The sequence below is a fragment of the Cebus imitator genome, unplaced genomic scaffold, assembly GCF_001604975.1.
Source record: "Cebus imitator isolate Cc_AM_T3 unplaced genomic scaffold, Cebus_imitator-1.0 Scaffold19, whole genome shotgun sequence".
NCBI lineage: Eukaryota > Metazoa > Chordata > Mammalia > Primates > Cebidae > Cebus > Cebus imitator.
Genome location: NW_016107334.1, coordinates 664,268 through 686,870, shown reverse-complemented (window position 1 = coordinate 686,870; position 22,603 = coordinate 664,268). Strand labels below are relative to the sequence as shown.

Below are 22,603 nucleotides of genomic sequence, written 5' to 3'. Positions count from 1 at the left end.
AAAAAAAAAAAAAAAAAAAAGCTATTTGAAGCCACAGCACGTGGTTTGCTTCTCTGGCCATAAATGCTAACCCAGAGTTTCTCTTTTTTAAAGGAGATCTTGCACGCCAGCCTGGGCAACAAGAGCAATTCAATAAATTAATTAAAAATAAATAAATTAATTAAAAATAAAGGCGATCCCTCGGAAGAATGTTGAGTGGAGAGAACCTAGTCTTTCTCTGCCCGGGGATTAAAGCTGGGAGCGGGGAAGAATCTGGCAGCCGGTGTCAAGGGGCGGCGGTCTCGAGGCGTTCGGGGTGCCGGGCCCTGGGCTTCTGTGCACTAGGCTAGGACGGCGCGGGGGGTCGGGCCCAGCCCCGCTGAATTTAGAGTAAGGAAGGGCTCGAACACTAAACTGCCCCCGTAGGAGCTGGCAATGTCCTTCCTGCTTCCACCTCCCAGGCTGTCACCTCCTCCTTCCAGGGCACCGGGGCACCGAGTTAGTGCGAGAAAGGGGCGGAGGCCGCCGGCACCGGACTCACCTGAAGAGTCGGTCCCGGCCCTGGGTCTGGTTGGTGAAGCGGATGAAGGCGTCCATGGCTCCTCGCCCAGGGCCACGAGTCGCACCGGGCTCAGGCGTGGGTTCTCTGGGGTCCGCGGGATCCCTAGGGAAGGGCAGGTCCCAGGTTCACGGCTGAGTAGGCGGAGCTGAGTCTCTCCACCCCCGAGGGGACGCGCGCCCCTTCCGAAGAATCACTGCGCGGACTTCCGGTTTTGGCCGGAAGTTGTGGTTACTAAGGCGACGCAACGCCGCCGGGCCAGGTGAGCAAAACTTGTGATCCTACCTGCGGGTGCCGCGGCTCCCATTGAGTCCCAGGACTCCCCTCTACCTGTAGCGCCTCCTAGAGGAGCGTCTGAGGGTGGGGGTCTGTCTCCTAAGCCTCGGGCGTTTCCGGATGCCTCGCGACTCCCTGCAGATCTCAGGTTCTCAGGAACCCAGGGTGGAATCCCGATAGGTCTCTCCAGCCTGAGAGCTCCCCTGAGCACTTGCTTGGGGACAGTGGGGCCTAACCATTTCCCAGCGCGGTGCCTGTTTCCCTTGAGCTACACCAGCTCTATCTCTGGTGAAGGAAATGGTTAGAGCAGAGATAAGCCAATTCGTGGTGTGAACCTAGCATGAGAGCCGGATGAAGTGAGAGAATTTTCTGTTTGGATTATTGAACACTGCAATAAAATTGTTACTTGAGAAAATCCTAAAAGAGTCATTATGAGCAACGCGAAACAAATATAGATTACAATCAAATTACACCGCTGAACATTCGTTCTGTGTGGCTTGAAGAAAAGGAGCCCCACCCACTCTGTGGCAGTAATTTCATAAAATGTACCCTCTATAACCACAAGATAAGGTCAACTGTTTTTGTAATCTTTAGTTTCCCTTGGTCAGGCCAGCTCCTAACATTTGCAGGCCCTGGGGAAGAGTACAAATGGATCCACCATACCATATGTTTAAATATTTTAGTTATAAATCAAATAACAAATTATTAACTTAAATATAGTCTGTTTTCCTACACTGACAAATAAACCTCATAATGATGTAGAAGGCCAGGTTCCTTTTCAGAATTCCTAGACTCCTTAGAATACCTGGAAACATAGTTGGAATACGGCAATGTGGGGAGAAATGAGCCCCAGTTTTTTCTCATTCTCCTTTTCTGGTTTCTGGCACCCACCTACATTCCCTGCCAGGAGTCTTCCATGCCCTCCTGATACTCCAAGCCACAAACAGCTTCTGCCCATACCCGTGAAAACAGCCTTGCCTTGGCCACCATTCAGATCTAGGAGTGCTCACATTAGCAGCTGGGTCTGCCCTCAGGAGAAAGGTAAGAAAGGTTCATGCAGGCCATGGTGTCATTTCCAGGGGTATAGGGACCCTGAACATGGTCTAGACTCCAGAAGAGGGAAACTAGGCTTTGGGTGAGCATTTCTCCTTAGCCCCATGGGTTACTCATTTTTTACAGAGGAAAGAGCCTAGCAGAGAGCCACAAGCATTCTCTAAGTGCATGGCCCAGGTCAAGGCAATTCTGCAAGCAATAAGAATTTATGGAGTGTTGGCTGTATACCAACCACTGTGCTAAACTTTAGTCCTAGGTAATAGGTTAATAAGGGACACAGTAAACTGATAATAAGGGATACAGTAAACAATACGGAGACACGTTAGATGATAGAGCTGAACACAGGGTGTTTCTAAACACAGATTTATATCATCTGGCTTCTCTTTTTTTTTTTTTTTTTTTTTTTTTGAGTCAGCGTTTTGCTCTTATTGCCTAGGCTGGAGTGCAATGGCACCATCTTGGCTCACTGCAACCTTCACCTCCCAGGTCCAAGCAATTCTCCTGCCCCAGCCTCCTGAGTAGCTGGAATTACAGGCATGTGTCACCATGCATGGTGATTTTTTATATTTTTAGTAAAGACAGGGTTTTACTATGTTGGTCAGGCTGGTATGGAACTCCTGACCTCAGGTGATACACCTACCTCAAGCTCCCAAAGTGCTGGGAGTACAGGTGAGTGAGCCGCTGCACCCAGCCTCATCTGTTTTTTAGACTTACAATTCTGCCTTTTCACAATATCACATACATTGAATTATATAGTATGTGGCGTTTTCTTTTCTTTTCTGATTTATTTTACTCAGCACAATGCATTTGAGATTATCTATGTTGTGCACATCAGTAGTTTGTAATTTTTTTATTCCTGTATTTTTTATTCCACAATGTGAATATATTAGAATTCATTATCCATTCACCAACTGAAGTACATTTGTGTTGTCCCTAGTTTGAAGCAATTATAAATAAAGCTGCTATAAATATTTAAGTACAGATTTTGATGTAAAACAAACTTTAATTTTCCTAGTGTAATACACAGGAATGTTATTGCTGAAACATGTGGTATGTTTAACTTTGTAAGAAACTGCCAAACTGTCTTCCAAAGTGGCTATGCAATTTTTTATTACCACTGACAATGTGTCAGAGTTTATCTGTTTGCCTATTGGTGGACACGTGGGTTGTTTCCATTTTGGGGCTCCTACCAATAAAGCTGTAATGACTGTTCATGTACAGGTCTTTGTATGGACATGTTTTCAGCTCCCTTCTGCCACTCCTAAAAGTGGAGTGACTAGATATGATGGTAGGTGTATGTTTAACTGTTCTGCAGTAGACAGGCCTGTACAAACCTTCCCCCAAAAGTCCGAGAAAGCTGAGAGGCCAAAGAAAGAGGTTGGCATACCCAGTTTCTTAGAAACAAACCTTTAATAGGGACTTACCAACAGAAGGCATGACTGTGTTTCAGGAAGTGAGACAAGATGATAGATCCCCACCATTATCCACCAGACCAGGGTTTCTGTACTACAGAGAAAGGTGCTTCAGAAGGAATGTGTAAGATAATTGCTTAAGGGCAGAATATATGGCAAGAAAAACATCAAGGTTGTTTTGATCTATGGACAGTATTTATAGTAAGTAGTGCTCTTACACAAGGATGAGTCAAACTGGAAATCTTAGAGGCTTTTCTAAGTGGGGATAATCAGAAATTAACATAGAGAATTAGCATCCAAGATGGAGTTGCTTTGGCCTCTACATTAGCATTTTAAGAAATTGCCAAACTGTTTTCCAAACCAGTTGTACTATTCCCAACAGTGTGTATGAGCATTCCTATTGTACATCTTCAACAAGACTTGGTATGGTCTTTTTAACTTCAGGCATTTTAATACATGTGGAGTGGTATCTCATGATTTTAATTTGCATTTCACAAATGACTAATAATGCGGAACATCTTTTTATAAGTCTATCTGCCATCTGTATATCTTATTTGGTTAAGTATCTGTAAAAGTCTTTTGCACATATTTAAAAATTGGGTTATTACTGAGTTTTGAGAGTTTTTAAAATACTCTGGACACAAGTACTTTATCAGATAAATGACTTCTAAATATTTTCTCCCACTCTGAGGATTACCTTTTATTCTCTTAACTGTGTTTTGAAGAATATAAGTTTATTTTTGAAAAGGTTTAAATGACTAGTCTTTGTCTAAGTGAAGATTGCAAAGGTTTTCTTCTAGAAGTTTTATAGTTTTAAATTTTACATTTAAGTGTATGATTTAATTTTTGCATATGGTGCAAGATATGGACTGGCATTCATTTTTTCCCATGTAGCTATCTAATTGCTCCAGTATTATTTGTTGAAAAGGATATCCTTTTTCCACTGAATTGTCTTCATGTCCGTGTCAGAAATAAGTTCTCCATATATGTCTGCATCTAATTTAGGACTCCCTATTTGGTTTCATTTATCTATTTGTTTATTTTTATACCAATACTACACTGTTTTGATGATTGTGGCTTTGTGATAAGTTTTGAAATTAGGTAGTGTTAGTCCTCCAATTATGAGTTGTAAAATTAGCTTTTTGGCTGGGCACGGTAGCTCATGCCTGTAATCCCAGCACTTTGGGAGGCCGAGGCAGGCGGATCACAAGGTTAGGAGTTCAAGACCAGCCTGGCCAACATGGTGAAACCCTGTCTCTACTAAAAGTACAAAAAAATTAGCTGGGTGTGGTGGCACATGCCTGTAATCCTAGCTATTCAGGATGCCAAGGCAGGAGAATTGCTTGAACTCAGAAGGCGGAGGTGGCAGTGAGCTGAGATCTCGCCAATGTACTCCAGCCTGGGTGACAGAGTGAGACTCTGTATCAGAAAAAAAAAAAAAAAAAAAAAGCTTCTTAATTTCTGAAGAAAAAAAAAGAAGCCACCTGGGATTGTCATAGGGATTGTGTTGAATTTGTACATGAATTTGAGGAAAATTGACATTTTAACAAAATTGAGTCTTCTAACTCATATATAAAGTATCACACTCTCTACTTATTTAGGTTTTCTTTAATTTCTCTCAGCAATATTTTATAGTTTTCTGTATATGAGTGGGTGTTTTTTAGAGAGGGAGTTTCTCTGTATTGCCCAAACTGGAGTGCAGTAACGCAATCATAGCTGACTGCAACCTTGAACTCCTGGACTGAAAGCAATCCTCCCACCTCAGCCTGCTGAGTTGCTAGGATTACAGGTGCAAGCCACCTTGTCCAGACCAGTATACAGGTTTTATACATCTTTTGTCAGATTTATCCCTAAGTATTTCATCGTTCTGATACTGTCGTAAATGGTATTTTTATTTCAATCTTTGGTTTGTTGCTGCCAGTACATAGAAATACAATCGGTTTTCATATATTGAACTTGTATCCTATGACCTTGGTCTCATTTATAGTTCTAGAAAATGTTTTTGTAGATTTCATCAGATTTCCTATATAAGCATATCATCTGGAGATAAAGACAGCTTTACATTTTTCTCTTCACTGATGAAATAGTTCAATTTCTCCAAAAAAAAAAAAAAGGCTTGACCTCTTGGGCTCAAGTGATCCTCCAAGCACATGCCACTATGCCTGGCTATTTAAAAAAAAAATTTTTTTTTTGTAGAAGAAAGGTCTCCCATTATTGCCCAGGTTGGTCTTGAACATCAGGGCTCCAGTGATCCTCTCACCTCAACCTCCCAAAGTTCTGGGAATGTAGGCGGGAGCTACTACACCCTGCTCCTTTTCCTTTAGCCCAAAAGCCTTTCTTTCTCATTATTTATTTTAATGTTAGTTTGTTGATGAATTCTTTCAAATTTTGTATGTCTAAAAAGGCTTTATTTCACTTTAATTTTCTAAAAACTATGTTTTCTGGGTATAGAATGCCAGAATGGCAAGTTTTTTTCTTTCAGTACTTTCAAGATGTTGCTTCACTGTTTCTCACTTGCGTGGTTTCCTTCAGTAAATCTGCTGTTATTTTTTACTTCGTTTCTCTTTTGGCTGCTTTCAAATTTTGTCTTTATCAATAATTTTTATAACATTTCTTTTGCTTAGAGTTTTTCTTCTCAAATCTGTGGGTTTATAGTTTTTATCAAAATTAGAAAATTTTTGTCCATTATTTCTACAAATTTTTTTTCTGTTTCTTTTCTTGGGGATTTCAATCACATTTGTATTAGGCCACTTCAAATGATCTCACACCTCAGTTCTTCTCTTTTTTTCCAATCTTTTCTCTTCCTTTGTTTCATTTTGCTTCTATTGCTGTATCTTCAAGTTCACTAATCTTTTCTTCTGCCCATCTCATTTGTTTTCCTTTGAAATCTTCATGTTAATCTAATCTGATATATTTTTCATCTCAGACCTTGTAGCTGTGTCTCTAAAAGCTCAATATAGTTATAGATGTAGACAGATATGTGTGTGTGTGTGTGTGTGTGTGTGTGTGTGTGTGTGTGTGTGTGTATAAAACAGTTATAACTATAACTTTCTGGAAAAAGTTATAACTGTTTTGTCTGCTGATTCTAATATCTGTATTGATTCTGGTTCAGGTTTAGTTGATTGATTTTTCTCTTTATTGTGGCTTATATTTTCTTGCCTTTCTATAGTCTAAGTAATTTCTTTATTGGATCCCAGACATTATGAATTTTACTCGATTCAATGCTGGATATTTTTACATTCCTCTAAATATTCCTGAGCTGTGTTCTGGGATGCAGTATATTACTCAGAAATAGTTTGATTATCTAACTTCTAAGATTTGTGGGCGATAACAGAGAAGCACTTATTCTAGGGCTAATTTTTCCCACTACTGAGGCAAGATTTTCAGAGTACTCTACATAATGCCTGTGAATTATGAGGCTTTCTAGTCTTGCTGGTGGAAACAGGCATGATTATTGGCCCTCTGTGAGCTCAGGTTACTCTCACCTCTAATTACTTCAGGTGGTTCTTTCCCCAATGTGAGCTAGTATCCTCATACTCACACATTGACAGATCACAAATGTACACCACCAGCAGGAAAAGATGATGATGGCAGCAGGGCTTTTACAGGACTTCATGGAGCCTAGGCACCCACACAGTGCAGGACCCGACTCCGCCATATGTTAAGCACCTTAAAATGTATTCCATGTGCTACATTAAATATTTTGTAAAAACTGTAACATATGAAAGCCTTTATACAATTTGTACAGTTTTGTGGGGAGGGGGTTGTTTTTTAGACAGGGTCTCACTCTGTCATGTAGGCTGGAATGCAGCAGCGCAATCTTAGCTCACTGCAACCTCAGGCTCCTAGGATCAAGCACTTCCCCCACCCCAGCTTCCCAAGTAGCTACAGGTGCATACCACCATGCCCAGCTAATTTTTAAATTTTTTATATAGATGGGATCTTGCTATGTTGCCCAAGCCAGTCTCAAACTCCTGGCCTCACGCAATCCTCCCACCTTGGCCTCCTGAAGTGCTGGGTGGGCATGAACCACCCCACAGGGCCTGCAATTTTGAATTTTCTGAAGTAAAGATTACTTGTTCTCTTCTTATAGACATGAACTTTATTTGTATACATATACAGCCTTTATATAAGTTCATGTAGACATATATATGTGTACACACACACACACACACACACACAGAGGAGCTTATAAATTGTGAATATTTTCATAAATACTTAATCATCATCCACAGGAGCAATAAGCATTTCATTCCCCAAACCTGTGGCCCAGATAGAAGTGGAATTTTATGGGGCTTATTTTGGTCAATTCTAAATGTCTCAAACATTCCTGACATCATGAGAAGTCTCACGGGCCCTGGACAATGTGTCTGCGAACTCCTGGGCAGCAGCAGTGGGAAAGAAGAAAAGGGAACAATCCAACAGTCGGGATTGGGAGTGCTTGAACTGCATCTGATCGGGGTGAAGGAAAGAAAGAAGAGAGTCGTGGCTCACTGCCCACCTGGCTTGGGCACAGCCACTGCAGGGAGAGAGAATGAGGAGAAGGCATAAGCTGCAGGAGAGAAGATGAGTTTCATTTGGGACAGAAAGACAGCTGCCCTCCTATCAATAAGGGTATCAAATTCTCTCTTTCCTTCTTAGCACACATCATCTTGGGTTGGCCTGGAAGATACCTGCTGCTTCTAGTGTCCTTGTGAATATGAAGAGCATATCCTAGGAATGTGGTACCAGTCCTCTGGTAATTAAGGAAAATGCCAGTCTGTGGAATAAACAGTCCCTATAGGCTAATGTGCTAGAAAAGGATGGTGCGCTATCTTCTCGTCGCTTCCCTTTTTCCCAAAATTCTTGTGTTTACTTCTCTTATCAGCTTCATAGAGTTTCATAGAGGTTCCCAGTGCCACCTTCTGTGATGTCATTCCTCAGAGGAGGTCAGATTCAGAAGATAAGGCTGCCCATTGGTACACGAAAGGGACCATTGGAGGTGCCACTCCCAACAGAGAAGGACTGGCCTAAGGATGACGAAGAGGACCATGTCCTTGTGGATCCAGATGAGGAGGTGGATTCCCTGCCTCAGCCTTACCGAATGATTAACAAGCTGGTGGACCTTCTGTTTGACCAGGCCTGGGTAATCATTGAAGAGAGGAACGTGCTGAGGGAAGCTGAGAGCAGCCAGATCCAGCTCACCGTCTACCCTCCACTTGGGGAAATCCAGGTATGGGGTGAGCAGTTGACCAGAAGCCCCTGTTTCTCATTTGAGTGTTAATAAATGAAAGCTCCTGACTCAGGGAAGGAATGCCTACCAGAAAGCTGCATTCAATAAGTCAGTGCATGTTTAAAAGATTAGAGGCATGCTGATGTTGATTACAATGATCTGGTAATTGCCTGGGGAAATCTGGGGTATTCTGGTAAATTGAATATTATCCTTTCATATTCAGTGGTTGTTAATGTATGAATCTACTCTCTTGCTGGATGATTGAAGAACTGCCAGTGCCTTGCTACCATTCCTCCCACGGTGCAACAGCTGAATCAAGTACAGGACCTGTGGTCATGCCTAATGCTGTGAATATGCATTTGTTCTCAACTTCTTTGTTTTCTGTTTCCTTTGCCCTATCAGTGAAATACTTCGAATTTCTTGATGCTTGGGCAAGAGTTTTAGATGTGCACTGTGTTTGGAAATTTTTTTGTTTTTGTTGTTTTTGAGATGGAGTTTCACTCTTATTGTCCAGGCTGGAGGGCAATGGTGCAATCTCAGCTCACTGCAACCTCCACCTCCCAGATTCAAGCATTCTCCTACCTCAGCCTTCCAAGTAGCTGGGATTACAGGCATGTGCCACCATGCCCAGCTAATTTTTATATTTTTAGTAGAGACAGGGTTTCTCCCTGTTGGTCAGGTTGAACTCCTGACCTCATGTGATCCACCCACCTTGGCCTCCCAATGTGCTGGGATTATAGGCGTGAACCGCTGCACCCAACCAGGGAATGTTACTATCTCTAGGAAGGGCCCCTGACTATGTCTGAAAAGCTAACTCATATTACTTGAAGGGTGACAACTGAAAATAATACTTTTTTTTGTTTTCCCAGCTCAACAAAATGCCAACCTGTATGGCTGTTTCCCAAGACTATGTGTTTATTGGAGGAGCCAAAGGGTTCTCAATTTACAATCTGTACAATGCTAAACGAATATACGCGTGGGAGAAGCTTAAAGTTGATGTCACTTCCATCTGGGCCACAGATTTGGGGAATGAAATACTTATTGCTCCCCTGGATGAAACGGGTATTGTTCTTCATCTTCCTTTTTACCCTAATTTACAGGTACCTGTAGACTGTTGTCAATTTAATCTCCTTCCCAGGTATGGGTGGGGCCAGGCATGGGGACCTCTCCCTGGTCATGTAATAGTAACCGTGTGTACAGAACAGGTATGATACGTCAGGTACTGTTTTTGCCATTTCACAGGTGCTAGCCCATTTAATCCTCAAGGCAGCCCTATGCGGGAAGTCAAATTTATTATTCCTGTTCAGAAGAAGCAACTGACTCCTAGAAGTTAAGTAACTTACTTGAGGTAATATGAAAGCCAGGCTTCACACCAGGCAGTACGGCCCGTAGTCCACACCCTTCCCCCACTCACTGTCCTCTCTAGCAGGCAGAGCTCGCTCTTTCCCTCAGCCTGAGGCTGAACCGGGCCTCCGTGGGAGTGTGGTATCGAAAACTCATGTCCTAGTTATGACTTGCCTGTCTGTACTGTAGACCCAGGACAGCGTTCTAGATAGGTGAGTTGGGACTCTTGGTTGCCCCCACAAGCTAGGCTCCCTCCAGCCTGTCCTTATGTTTGGGTGACCCAGACTGTGACCTGTGGATATGAGGAGCTTTCCTACTTTGCGGAGGATGAGAAGGCAAAGGTCAGCCTTGGCTGGAAGTCAGTGAGGTGGCTGTGGGACTGTGGCCGGCAGAGTGGAAAGTGCCTGCTGGCTTGGAGATCAGCTGTGAAGGCATCAGGCTCTGCTCGGCCAGCACAGGCGCACTGAAGAACTTTCTGCAGGAGAGTGACCTGACCAGACTGCCATTTCAGGACGGGGACTCTGGCAGGAGTTGAAAAAGGCAAAACAAGAGGCAGAAAGACTATTGTAGTCATTGAGGAGGGAAAATTCTGAACATCTGAACCAAGGCAGGGGTTGTTAAAATGAAAAGAAAGCCTAGGCACGGTGGCTCCTGCCTGTAATCCCAGCACTTTGGGAGGCCTAGGCTGGTGGATCAGTTGAGGTCAGGAGTTTGACAGTGGAGGTCAGAAGTTTGACACAGCCTGGCCAATGTGGTGAAACCCGGTCTCTACTTTAAAAAAAAAAAAAAAAAATAGCCGGGCTTGGAAGGCACTTGTAATCCCAGCTACTCGGGAGGCTGAGGCAGGAGAATCACTTGAACCCAGGAGGCAGAGGTTGCAGTGAGCTAAGATCTTGCCACTGCACTCCAGCCTGGGTGACAGAATGAGAAAAAAAAAGAAAGAGGAAGAGAGAGAGGGAGAGGGAGGGAGGGAGAAAGGAAGAAAGGAAAGAAAGGAGGAAGGAAAGAAGGGAGAAAAAGAGAAAGAAAAGAAAAAGTGTACTGTGATTATGTAAGATGTTAACATTAGGGGAAGCAAGACGAGGGATACAAGGAAACTCTACTATTTTTGCAACTTTTTTATAAATGTAAAATTAGTTCAAAATAAAAAGCTTAAAAAATGAAAGGAATGTTGAATGGAAAAGCTGTGGGAATGGTGGAATATGCATGGGGGTCAAGGAGTGGGAGGGCGTGCTGGGGGCAGTGAAGGAAAATGCCTCCCCTTTGTGTCTTAGATAACTGGGTGGATGATGATGCCATTTCTTAAGAACAGTTATGGGAAAATAAGGTTTCAGGGTTCTGTGAGTTGAGGAATTCCATTTGAACATGCATAGACTTGAGGTATCTAGAGATATCTCTGTGGGAATGCTGATACTCAGAAGGAGTTTGGTGTAAAGGTATGATCGTATTTTTCATACTGCATTGGTTTCATGTCTGTGTAACTCTCAATGTGATGAATTTGAAGGTAGACTGTCCTGGTGTCCCTAGCACATTTCTTGGCATGAATCAGATATCCTATGAATCTGTATTGGGTTGAGTTAGACGTTCACCCACAGTGGGCCAGATGCCTATACAAGGTTATATTATACTATAGAGAGGCAAGTAATAAGTATCTGGAAGACGCCTCAAGAAAGAGGTAAGAGGTCATGGTGGGTGATGATTGTATACTGGAGCCATTAGTTTAAATGGGAATTAGATTAACAGATTTACTTATTAATTGAACAACATCAACTGCATGAGGAGCTTGTTGGGATTGAGAGGCAAGACGCGTGGAACAGTGAGCTATGATCCTTTCCCTCAAAGAATCTATGATCTCAGAGGAATAGAGTGCATCTGCAGGAAACAGTGGAGAAGGGTATGAAGCCACAAGGGATGGTGCGCTCAATCAGGCAGACAGGAATGAACAAGTAGGTGAGGTCGCCCACGTGCTTACAGGAGATGTCTCAGAGATATCGGCAGAGCCAGGGTAGGTGGAGAGGACCCAGGAAGGAAAACAACCTAAACATTTCAACTAAGGGGTGGAGGAAGGCAGGGAGACCAAGAGAAGCATTGGCAGTGGAGGGGCTGGAGAGGATGCCTAAGAATGAGTGAGCTTATGATGGTACGTTCACAAAGTCAAATGTAAAAAATTCCAATTCTTCAGCTCATTTGTCTGTCACGTTCTCACTTTTTTTTCTGTTTCAGGTATCATTAGACTCTTTTATTTTTATAAGGATGGTCTTTACCTAGTCAAAGTCATCAATGAAGGGGTGAGTTCCTATTCTTTCACCATTAGCTGGGCCGAAAGCCGCAGCAAATTAACTTTACCTTTAACATAGAAGCAATGATAGCTGGCCTAGATTAGAAAGAAACAGAGACTTCCATCGCCAGAGAGCCTCCTCCAAAACATCCAATTAAAAGACCCTCCGCCATCAAAGGGTACATGCCGAATTCCTTGGATTTAGTTACCCTGTTGTCAAAGGAAGAAAATTAACAAAGGAACTCCAGCCCAGAGTTTTCTTTTGCGCATCAGACCAACATATCTAATTAGTACTTAAAAGTCCCTAAATGTCCTGGACCATTTCACATTCCCCTTCCCTTGCCTCTGCTATTCCTTCTGCTTCAGATGCTCTCCTGTCTCCCTACAAAAATCTGCCCCATTCTTCAAGACCAGCTTAAATATCTCCTCTGAGACACCTTCCATCATATACCCAAGAGGAGCTGATCTCTCCCTGCTCTGTGCCACTGAAAGTGTTTCCCACACCCTCTCCCCTCATTTGTTTATATGACTGCTTCTCCTGAGCAAACAGGACCTGTCTTATTTACCTTTTGAATCCCCTTTTCCCAGATCATTGCCTGGGATACTGTAAGTTCTCAGAAAGTATTTTTTAAATCAATGAATTCCCAAAAGAGAGGGTAATGCTCAGAGCAGGTTTTTTTTCCTTAAATAGAGACAGGGTCTCGCCATGTTATTGCCCAAGCTGGTCATGAACTCCCGGCCTCAGGTGATCCTCCTGCCTCAGCCTCCCAAAGTACTGGAATTACAGGTATAAGCCATATCAGATTTTTTATTATAATTTGCTGTATAAGAAATACTATTGGGCCGGGCGCGGTGGCTCAAGCCTGTAATCCCAGCACTTTGGGAGGCCGAGGCGGGTGGATCACGAGGTCAAGAGATTGAGACCATCCTGGTCAACATGGAGAAACCCCGTCTCTACTAAAAATACAAAAAATTAGCTGGGCATGGTGGCGCGTGCCTGTAATCCCAGCTACTCAGGAGGCTGAGGCAGGAGAATTGCCTGAGCCCAGGAGGCGGAGGTTGTGGTGAGCCGAGATTGCACCATTGCACTCCAGCCTGGGTAACAAGAGCGAAACTCCGTCTCAAAAAATAAAAATAAAAATAAAAAATAAAAGGATCTCTGTTCCTGAGTGCAAACCACAGAAGGCCTGAAATACATTTTCTGTCAGCAGGCTATGCCTATTCTATCAACATCTCTTTTCTTTTCAGGATGATACCAGCAAGCAAACTACCTGTATAAAGATGGAGATCTCTCAAGGAGGGGACTTTGTAGCCTTCCTCCTACAAGGCAAGATTAACCGAAGATTTCAGACTTTCGGTCACTTCTAAATGATTGCTTTTGTCCCTCCAAACCTTTTATTTAGAAATTACTTTCAATTTAAAGAAGAGTTGCAAAGATACTACAGAGTTCCCTTCTGCCCTTCACCCAGCTTCCCTAATGCCAGTGTTCAACCTGGTTGCACCACATTTGTCAAAACTAAGCAAATCACGGATGGTTTCTCGGCCTTTCCTCATTTTTCATGGCCTTCACATTATAAAGAGTACCAGTCAGGTATTTTGTAGAATGTCCCTCAATTTCAGTTTGTCTGATTTTTGTCTCATGATTCAACTGGAGTTAAGGATTTGGGGGGAAATACAGCAGAGGTGACATGCTTTTCTCATTGTGTCATATCAAGGGGTACGTGATAGTGTGACTCACTACTGCCAATATTAACCTTGATCACTTCAAGTGGTATCCGCCAGGTTTCCCCACTGTAGAGCTACTTTTTTCCCTTCCCATCCTCTGTAAGGAGCAAGTCGGTAAGTCCAGACCACACTCAAGGGGAGATGATAGAAGTATCACCTCCTGGAGGTAGGAGAATCAAAGAATTTTTGGACATGTGTTAAAACCACCACAGTCATTAGTAAACATTTTGAGGGAGATACTTTGAGATGATGCTGATGTGCTGTTTCTCTTTAATGTTGCTTGTTTGTTTGAGACAGAGTCTCACTCTTGTTGCCCAGGCTGGAGTGCAATGGCACAATCTCAGCTCACTGTAACCTCCACCTCCTGGGTTCAAGTGAGTCTCCTGCCTCAGCCTCCCAAGTAGCTGGGATTACAGCCAAGTGCACCACGCCTGGCCAATTTTTGTATTTTTAGTAGAGACAGGGTTTCTCCATGTTGGTCAGGCTGGTTTCAAACTCTCGACCTCAGGTGATCCGCCCACCTCGGCCTCCCAAAGTGCTGGGATTACAGGCATGAGCCACCCACCGTGCCCGGCCTCTCTTTAATGTTTTACCCACCAATCTTAGCACTCATCATTGGATCTTGCCTGCTGCAGTTATCCCTGGGACAACAGAACATAATTTATTCAAGTGCTTGTTGCCTTGATTTTTAACCTTTACATATTTAGATATATGGCATATGGGCCTCTATTTTATAGTCTTGGCCAATCCCCCTCCAATGTCAAGTATTTGAGGAAGATATGCATTTTATTTTTATTTACTTATTTATATGAGATGGAGTCTTGCTCTGTTGCACAGGCTGGAGTGCAGTGGCATAATCTCAGCTCACTGCAACCTCTGCCTCCCAGGTTCAAGCAATTCTCCTGCTTCAACCTCCTGAGTAGCTGGGATTACAGGCACCCGCCACCACGCCCTGCTAATGTTTATATTTTTAGTAGAGGCGGGGTTTCACCATGTTGGCCAGACTGGTCTTGAACTCCTGACCTTAGGTGAGCTGCCCACCTCAGCCTCCCAAAGTGCTGGGATTACAGGTGTGAGGCACCACACCCAGCCCCATGTATTCTTTTCTTTATGTCAATGGAATTTACCATTCGCAACATAGAAAATGTGGGTGCTGGGCAGAGCAGTTTGGTAAAAAAAACTGTGTTGCCTGAGTACTGGCAGTGTGAGAAGCCCGTATCTCCTCGATAGGTGGTGGGGGTTGAGGGGCTCACTCTCCATGGGAAAGTTGTGTGGGCAGTGAGGACTTGCAAAAACCAATGCAGAACTGCTTCTCCTTCAATGTGTCAAAGTTGCCTGCTACAGAGGTGGCTGGTCTCCGTGCCAGCAGTTCTGAGAAGAAGACAGGCCATTTCCCAGAGGCAACTTTGGCTCTCTGACAGTTGCTCAATGGTTCTCTGGTTTCCCAATGCAGGAGCCGGAGACGTTTGGCTGGATGTGTATAAATTGCCCAAGGAGACTTGGCTCAAGGAAGTAGAGCACCCCCAACTCACTTCAAATCCAAAGAAAAAAGTCAGACAGCTGCAACTGGTAGGAAATATCTCTGCTTTCAGCTGATGTTTATCCCCACCCCTGACCCACATCTAGCCCAAGTTCTCCTTGGGAAGTTATGATGAATGAGGCCTCTGGGCTTTAATAGAGGACAACAGGAATATCGGCTCCCGTCTCCCAAGTCCACTTCCTTTGACTAAAATAAGGTATTAAAAGGTAGCAGTGTATTCAGTAGTGGGAATCCCAGTCTCTCTCTAGCCTGGCAGTGGCTGAGCCCACCCCCAGGCACTTCTCTGGCAGGCGGGTGTTTTGTCCTGGCTCCTGCTTCACTGGTCATCTTTTTTCCCTCCTGGCTAAAATCATCTTTTCATGCCTCAAATTCCATTAAATTTTCCAGACTATGGTACAAAGAGATTGTTCTCAATATACAGATATATATATATATATATATATATATATATATTTTGTATTATCCTTTAGAAAGTAGAAACTCTACCATTTCGGTTTATTTATATATGATACCTGGGCCTTGTGCTGTATTTCTAAGATATAGTTGCTCAGTAAATATTAAGACTTAATTTGCTTATTTATACAATGGATGCTTATTATTTTTATTTTTAAACCACCAACACTAATATATTAACTGAGCACCCCTTTAAAACACATTGTATTGGGTGCTAAATAAATTAGTGAAATTATGACTATAGGAGACCAAGATCAAGACTCCCTTTCTCTGCTGAGCTCAAGTGGCTTTGAATAAATGCCATTCTCCCCAGTGAATGTCTTCATAATGGAGTATAGTCCTGCGTGCCAGGGCAAGTTACCAGCTGAGAGATCTTCCTCCTCTAAGCTATGACAGAATTTTGTGATTTGTACCTCTTTTTTGATACTTCTCATGTACTACCTAGGTTTTTGGTTATCCTGTTATGCATGAAAATCCTTTTGTCTTCAATGGATGATAAATTTCTGGATTGTTAAGACCATACCTTCTGCTTTTAATCAACCAATCCCATAGGATCATACTTGGTACTCAAAACATGTCTTTTTGGATGGACTAATTTGCTATCCAAACGGAAAAAGCACCTTGAATGGGGTAGTTTCTCCCCATTAGCCACTTCTTTTTCATACACTGAGAAACAGCCAATGAATGCCGGGTACAGTGGTAGTTCTTTTACTATGAATTATATTTAGCATTAGTTAGATGTAATTCTCAGCATCACTGTTATGTTTTGCCAATCAGAAATATTTGCTTCCATTTAGATTCTTGTAATGGTGTTCTGACTGAGCTCCTCAACTCTATTCATTCAGATTTCCTCTTATTATTAACTATTTCTTGTTTCCCCAACAACTTTTTAAGATCCTGAAAATTAGGGATCATGTGTTGAAGGTCTGTAGACCAGAGGCCCACACAAATACTGGCTCTCCATATCCACTGCATGAATTCACTCTCACAAGAGGAACTGACGGGAAGAGGGCGCATGCTGGAAGATTAAAGGGCTGGCAAACGTACATCAAACCTATTGTGAATTAACGTCTCATTTTCCTCCTCAGAATACCCTTGGTCCCACTTCTGCAGATCATTTAGAGATGGTAAGAAACTTCAAGGAAAATCTCCAGAGAGACTTCAGGTTGCATTTTAGAGATTTTTGTTTTTTATTTTTATTTATTTGTTTGTTTGTTTATTTTTTGAGACAGAGTTTCACTCTTGTTGCTCTTGTTGCCCAAGCTGGAGTGTAGTGGCGCCATCTCAGCTCACTGCAACCTCTGCCTTCTGGGTTCAAGCGATTCTCCTGCCTCAGCCTCCCGAGTAGCTGGAATTACAGGCATGTGCCACCACACCCAGCTAATTTTGTATTTTTAGTAGAGATAGGGTTTTTCCATGTTGATCAGGCTGGTCTCAAACTCCCGACCTTAAGTGATCCACCTGCCTCAGTCTCCCAAAGTGCTGGGATTACAGGCGTGAGCTGCCATGCCTGGCCCAAGATTTTTATTTTTACTTGAAATTTGCTTTAAATGTAAAATATACTACTAAAATGTTCCACCGGGGCACTGTTTTCAATTCTCTGTGACTTAACCTTGTGCCTCATATCCACTGAAGTTGGCCTCCTGTCCTTGAGAATACGTGACCCCCAAGTCATCTCCCTTACCTGAAGTTAAGGGAGCTTACATTTCAGGGCCCCTCACTTAAAGCAGTATGTTTATATGGTCATATATTTTTGTAAAATTAGCAAAGGTAACATGTTTTAACCATGATCACTTAATCCTACTGCCTCTTAACTTTCCTTTTACAATTTCCCCCATATTAGATGGAATTACAGTGGCCATGGGCATTTTGTGTGCATAGTTCTGTGTTCTTTTTCTTAAAAGAGGGTCCCATGAATCCCAGATTACCCCTACCAAGATAACAGCCCAGTCCACCAAGCCGCGTGACCTGGGGGTTTGTCTTTGTTTTGGAATACCTTACAGAACAGCAGGTGGGACTCCATGTTTGGGTCTCCTTCCATGAACACTCCCTTCATGGGAGCCATCTTTCTCTCTCCTGGATTTCCCCTCTGGGGTCCCCTTCCAAACTCTCTCCTGGAAGCCTGTCTTCCCCTCCTAAACTCCATCTCTCTATTCCTTTCCACTCATTGTGGAAGCTACTTTCCTTTCCTGGATTCCATCTTTCTGGATTCTCTCACTCAGTGTGAGAGTGAGCTATTTCTTTCTCTCTCCTTCTCCTGTTTCTCTGTCTCTAAATAAATCACTTTCCACAAAAAAAGAAAAAAAAGAAGAAGAAGAACAGAGCAGGTTTCTGGAGTTTCCTGGCTCTTCCTCTGAGACCAGGAACACACCATGCTTTCAGGAGGCATGGCTCCTGGAGGACTCAGGCATGTCAGTAGAGTGGTGGTGAACTTCTGGAATGGAAATCTCTCGCTAGAGCCCCTTCTATTTTCCCTTTCAAAGTTATGTTAGGACGGGCACTGTGGCTCATGCCTGTAACCCCAACACTTTAGGAGCCTAAGGCAGGAGGATCTCTTGAGCGCAGGAATTTGAGACCAGCCTGGGCAACATGGTGAAACCCTGCCTCTACAAAATATTAGCCAGGTGTGGTGGCATGCGGTTATAGTCCCAGCTACTCAAAAGACTGAAGTGGGTGGATGGCTTGAACACTGGAGGTGGAGGCTACAGTGAGCTGAGATTGTACCACTGCACTCTAGCCTGGGCGACGGAGCGAGACTCTGTCTCACAAAAAATAATTAAAATAGTTACATAATATTTCAAATTACGCAAATAATATATCAACACATCACTCTTGCAAAAGTCAAGGAATTCAGATAAACAACCCCCTCTGAGGTAACTGCCATTACTAGCTTGATGTGTGTTTTCTAGATCTTCGGTGTGTATTTACATTCTTATATTTATTTTGAAAAACAAAGTTTTGTTTCATGGAATTTTTTTTCTATGTAAGTGGGATCATACTGTATATATTTTCGTATAAACTTGCATTTTTGACTCATCAATTTGTCTGCACATTTTTTTCTTTTCTTTTTATTTTTTCATTTTGAAACGAGCTTACTCTGTCACTCAGGCTGGAATGCAGTGGCAGGATCATGGCTCACTGTAGCCTCAACCTCCTGGGCTCAAGCAATCCTCCCGCCTCAGCTCCCCAAATCCAAGACTACAGTTGTATGCCACCATGGTTATCTATTTTTTAAAATTTTTTATAGAAAAATATGTTTTCCAGGCTGGGCATTATTTCTTCTTAAAATGTTGGATAGAATTTACTAATGTGTCCATCTAGTCCTGGAGCTTTCTTTGTGAAACTACCAATTCAACTTCTTTAATAGATAAAGTACTATTCAGGTAATCTATTTCTTCTTGAGCAAGCTTTTGTATCTTTGTCTAGGAGTAATTTGTCCATTTTGTCTAAGTTGTCAAATTTATTGGCTTAAAGTGGTTCATAACATTCCATCATTATCCTTGTATTAGCTTTAAAATTCACTGTGATGTCATCCCTCTTATTCCTGATATTGGTAATTTGTGTCTTCTCTCTTTTTTTCTTAATCAGTTTGGCTAGTCGGTCCATTTTATTCATCTTCTCAAAAGAACAAGCTTTTAGTTTCACATATTTTTCCCTGTTGTTTTTCTGTTTTCTCTCTCGCTGACTTCCAGTTTTCTTTTTATTATGTCCTTTGTTATGCTTACTTTGGGTTTAGTTTCCTCTTCTAGTTTCTTAAGGTAGAAGCTCAGATCATTGAGATCTTCTTTTCTGATATAGGCATTTAGTGCTATAAACTTGTATCTAAATACTGCTTTAAATTTTGATGTTTTTATTTCCATTCAGTTCTAAGTACTTTATAATTTGCTTTTGTATTTCTTCTTTGACTAGTAGATTTTTAGAAGCCTGTTATTTAGTGTCCAAATATTGGAAATGTTATAGATAGCTTTTTTAAATGGGCTTCTCGTTTAAATCCATTGCAATCAGAAAACATACTTTATATATTTGAATCATTTTAAGTTTATTTAGACTTGTTTTATTCCCACAATGTGGATTATCTTGTTAAGTGTTTATGTGCACTTAAAAGAGTGTTTCAAGACCAAGAAAGCTGTTACTGGTCAGGCTGTTCAAGCCTTCTATCTCCTTCCTATTTTCCTTTTATATCCTGACTATGTTCTTACTGGTTTTCTGTTTACTTATTCTGTGCTTATTGAAAGAGGAATCTCTAAGATTGTAGATTTATCTTTTTCTTCTTTCACTCCTACAAATTTTTGCTTCATGTATTTTGAAGCTGTGTAATTAGATGCTTAACAATTTGTAATGTTACGTCCTCAGATGAATTGATCGTTTTGTCATTATTCACTGACCCTTTGATTCCTGATAATATTCTTTGTTCGGAATTCTTCTATGTCAAATACTAATATGGTCACCCCAGCTTTCTTTTGATTCATTTTATCAAGATATATCTTTTTCTGTACTTTCATTCTTAATATATTTGTGTCATTATATTTAATATAACAAGTTTCTTTTTCTTCCCCCTATGGTTTCAGAAAGTGGTTCATAAAATGAGTTTCTTGGCCGCATGTAGTGGCTCACACCTGTAATCCCAGTACTTTGGGAGGCAAAACAGGGGGATAACATGAGCCCAGGAGTTCAAGACCATCCTGAGCAGCATGGCGAGACCTTGTCTCTGCAAAACCTAAATTAGCCGGGTGTGGTAGTGCATACCTGTGAGCCTAACTACTTAGAAGGCTGAGGTGGGAGGATTGTTTAGGCTCAGGAGGTCGATGCTGCAATGAGCTGTGATCATTCCACTGCACTCCAGCCTGGGTGACAAAGCAAGATCCTGTCTCAAAAAAAAAAAAAAAAAAAAAAAAAAAAAAAAAAAAAAAATTTTGACCGCATATAGTTGGGTCTTGCCTGTTCTGAAAAAAATCGTTTCAAAGATTCTCACTATGTTGCCTAGGCTGGAATGCAGTGGTTATTCACAGGCATGATCATAGCACATTGCCACCTCAAACTCCTGGCCTCAAGCATTCCTCCCCCTTCAGCCTCCAGAGTAGCTAGGACTACAAGTGTGTATCACCATGCCCAGGAAGGGTCTTGCCTTTTTATAGAGTCTGTCAATCTCTGACTTTTAACTGGGGGTATTTAGACCATATACATTTAATGTGATTATTTATATGTTTGGGTTTAAATCTGTAATCTTGCTATTTACTTTCTATTTGTCCTCTTTTTCTTCTTTTCCCCCTCCTTTTCTACCTTCTTTTAAAATCGGTATTTCTAATTATTCTACTTCCTCTCTTTTCTTGGCTTATTAACTATCCCTTTTCCCTGTTTTAGGATATAAATGTTTGTTTTAAAGGAGACATTAAATTGACTCTTCCGGTTTACACAATGAAAATCAAACCACCTAAACCTGTTACAGGTAAGTGTGATTCAACTCTCTCTCCTTTTGCCATTGATTTCTCTGTTTTTTCCTCCTTTCCCCACATGTTCTATCTTTTCAATTTATTAGCAACAATATCAAAATTACAGTTTTAAAAGATGAATTTTTTTTAAACTCATAAGCTCTGAGACATTAAAACAAAAAATGTAAGTAATATATTTGTATTACATACAGTTAACTAACAGAATTGGAAGGTCAGGAAAGAAAGAGATCTTTTCTGAACTGCCAGGTTGAGTTCATTTATTCCTACATTCCTGTGCTAATTCACTTGACTGCTAGTTGTAATACATTCATTCCTACATTCCTATGTTAACTTATTCATTATTATTTGCTGAATGCCCGTAATGCACCAGGCACAAAGATGAGTAAAACACCTCTCCTCTCCTGCACTCTAGAAGTTGATAGTCTACTAAGGGAAAATGGCAAGAAACCACCAGAGTGGGATGTGATAACTACAGCAAGGGGGACCATATGTCTGGCTCGGAGTAAGCAAAGGCTTTACCAGAGAAAGGGACATTTGGGCAAAGTGTCAAAAAATGAGACTTGGTCAAGACGAGCAGAGAGGATAGCTATTGTAGGCAGCGAATACAGAGGATATCCTCTCAGCATTTACACATGATCACAAAGACATAGCTATAAGAATGTTCATCTCTGGTGGTCTAGTGGTTAGGATTAAAAAAAAAAAAAGAATGTTCACAGTAGCCTTATGTACAGAGGTGAAAAATTGGTTAAATAAAATCTGGGCCGTGCATGGTGGCTCATGCCTGTAATCCTAGCATTTGCTTGAGCTCAGGAGTTCAAGATCAGCTTGGGTAAGATGGCGAAACCCTGCCTCCATAAAAAATACAAAAATTAGCCGGGCAGAGTAGCGTGTACATGTAGTCTCAACTACATTAAAATTAGGAATTTCAAATCAAAGATATCATTAAGAGCATGAAAGAACAAGCCACATAGAAGGAGAAGTTATCTGTAAAACACGTAAAACCCACTAATGGTCCACGTCCAGAATATATGAAGAATTACTACAAATTCTTAAGAAATCCACAGTAAACCTAGATGACTTATTTTCTGGGTTTCTTTGTATTTTGAGATTTGCACCCTGAGTTTCAGAATTCTGTTCACTTTGGAAGGTGCCTGGGTCCCTCAAGTTGCCCAGGAACAGATGAAAAAGAAGGAATGAAAGATTACTGGGAAGAGAAGTAAGAAAAGAAGTAAGAAAAATGATTGGCAGAGAATTGACCCAATTACCTTCCTTTTTAAAAGGAAGGTAATTGGGTAAATGTTGGCATAAGAAGAGACTGAGAC

The 22,603-nt window shown here is 41.8% G+C and overlaps 2 protein-coding genes across 6 annotated transcripts in view; one reads left to right on the top strand and one right to left on the bottom strand.

Annotated features, from left to right (window-relative positions):
- Positions 1–750, bottom strand: part of PEX11A (peroxisomal biogenesis factor 11 alpha) — an 11,413-nt gene extending 10,663 nt beyond the window's left edge. The window contains exon 1 of one of the 2 annotated variants that reach the window (XM_017517447.2): positions 521–750. In XM_017517447.2, the coding sequence (XP_017372936.1) occupies positions 521–576 (56 nt within the window). In that variant the 5' untranslated portion in view covers positions 577–750. The remainder of the gene's footprint in view (positions 1–520) is intronic. The other variant, XM_017517455.2, reaches the window with a different exon arrangement.
- WDR93 (WD repeat domain 93) overlaps positions 733–22,603 on the top strand; it is a 44,983-nt gene continuing 23,112 nt past the window's right edge. For all 4 annotated transcript variants that reach the window (XR_001821344.2, XM_017517381.2, XM_017517373.2 and 1 more), the window contains exons 1-8: positions 733–800; positions 8,147–8,491; positions 9,361–9,553; positions 12,059–12,123; positions 13,362–13,440; positions 15,292–15,407; positions 16,920–16,958; positions 21,193–21,277. Coding sequence is in view for 3 of the 4 variants with exons in the window: in XM_017517381.2 (XP_017372870.1) it covers positions 8,189–8,491; positions 9,361–9,553; positions 12,059–12,123; positions 13,362–13,440; positions 15,292–15,407; positions 16,920–16,958; positions 21,193–21,277 (880 nt within the window). In the remaining variant the exon portion in view is untranslated. The remainder of the gene's footprint in view (positions 801–8,146; positions 8,492–9,360; positions 9,554–12,058; positions 12,124–13,361; positions 13,441–15,291; positions 15,408–16,919; positions 16,959–21,192; positions 21,278–22,603) is intronic.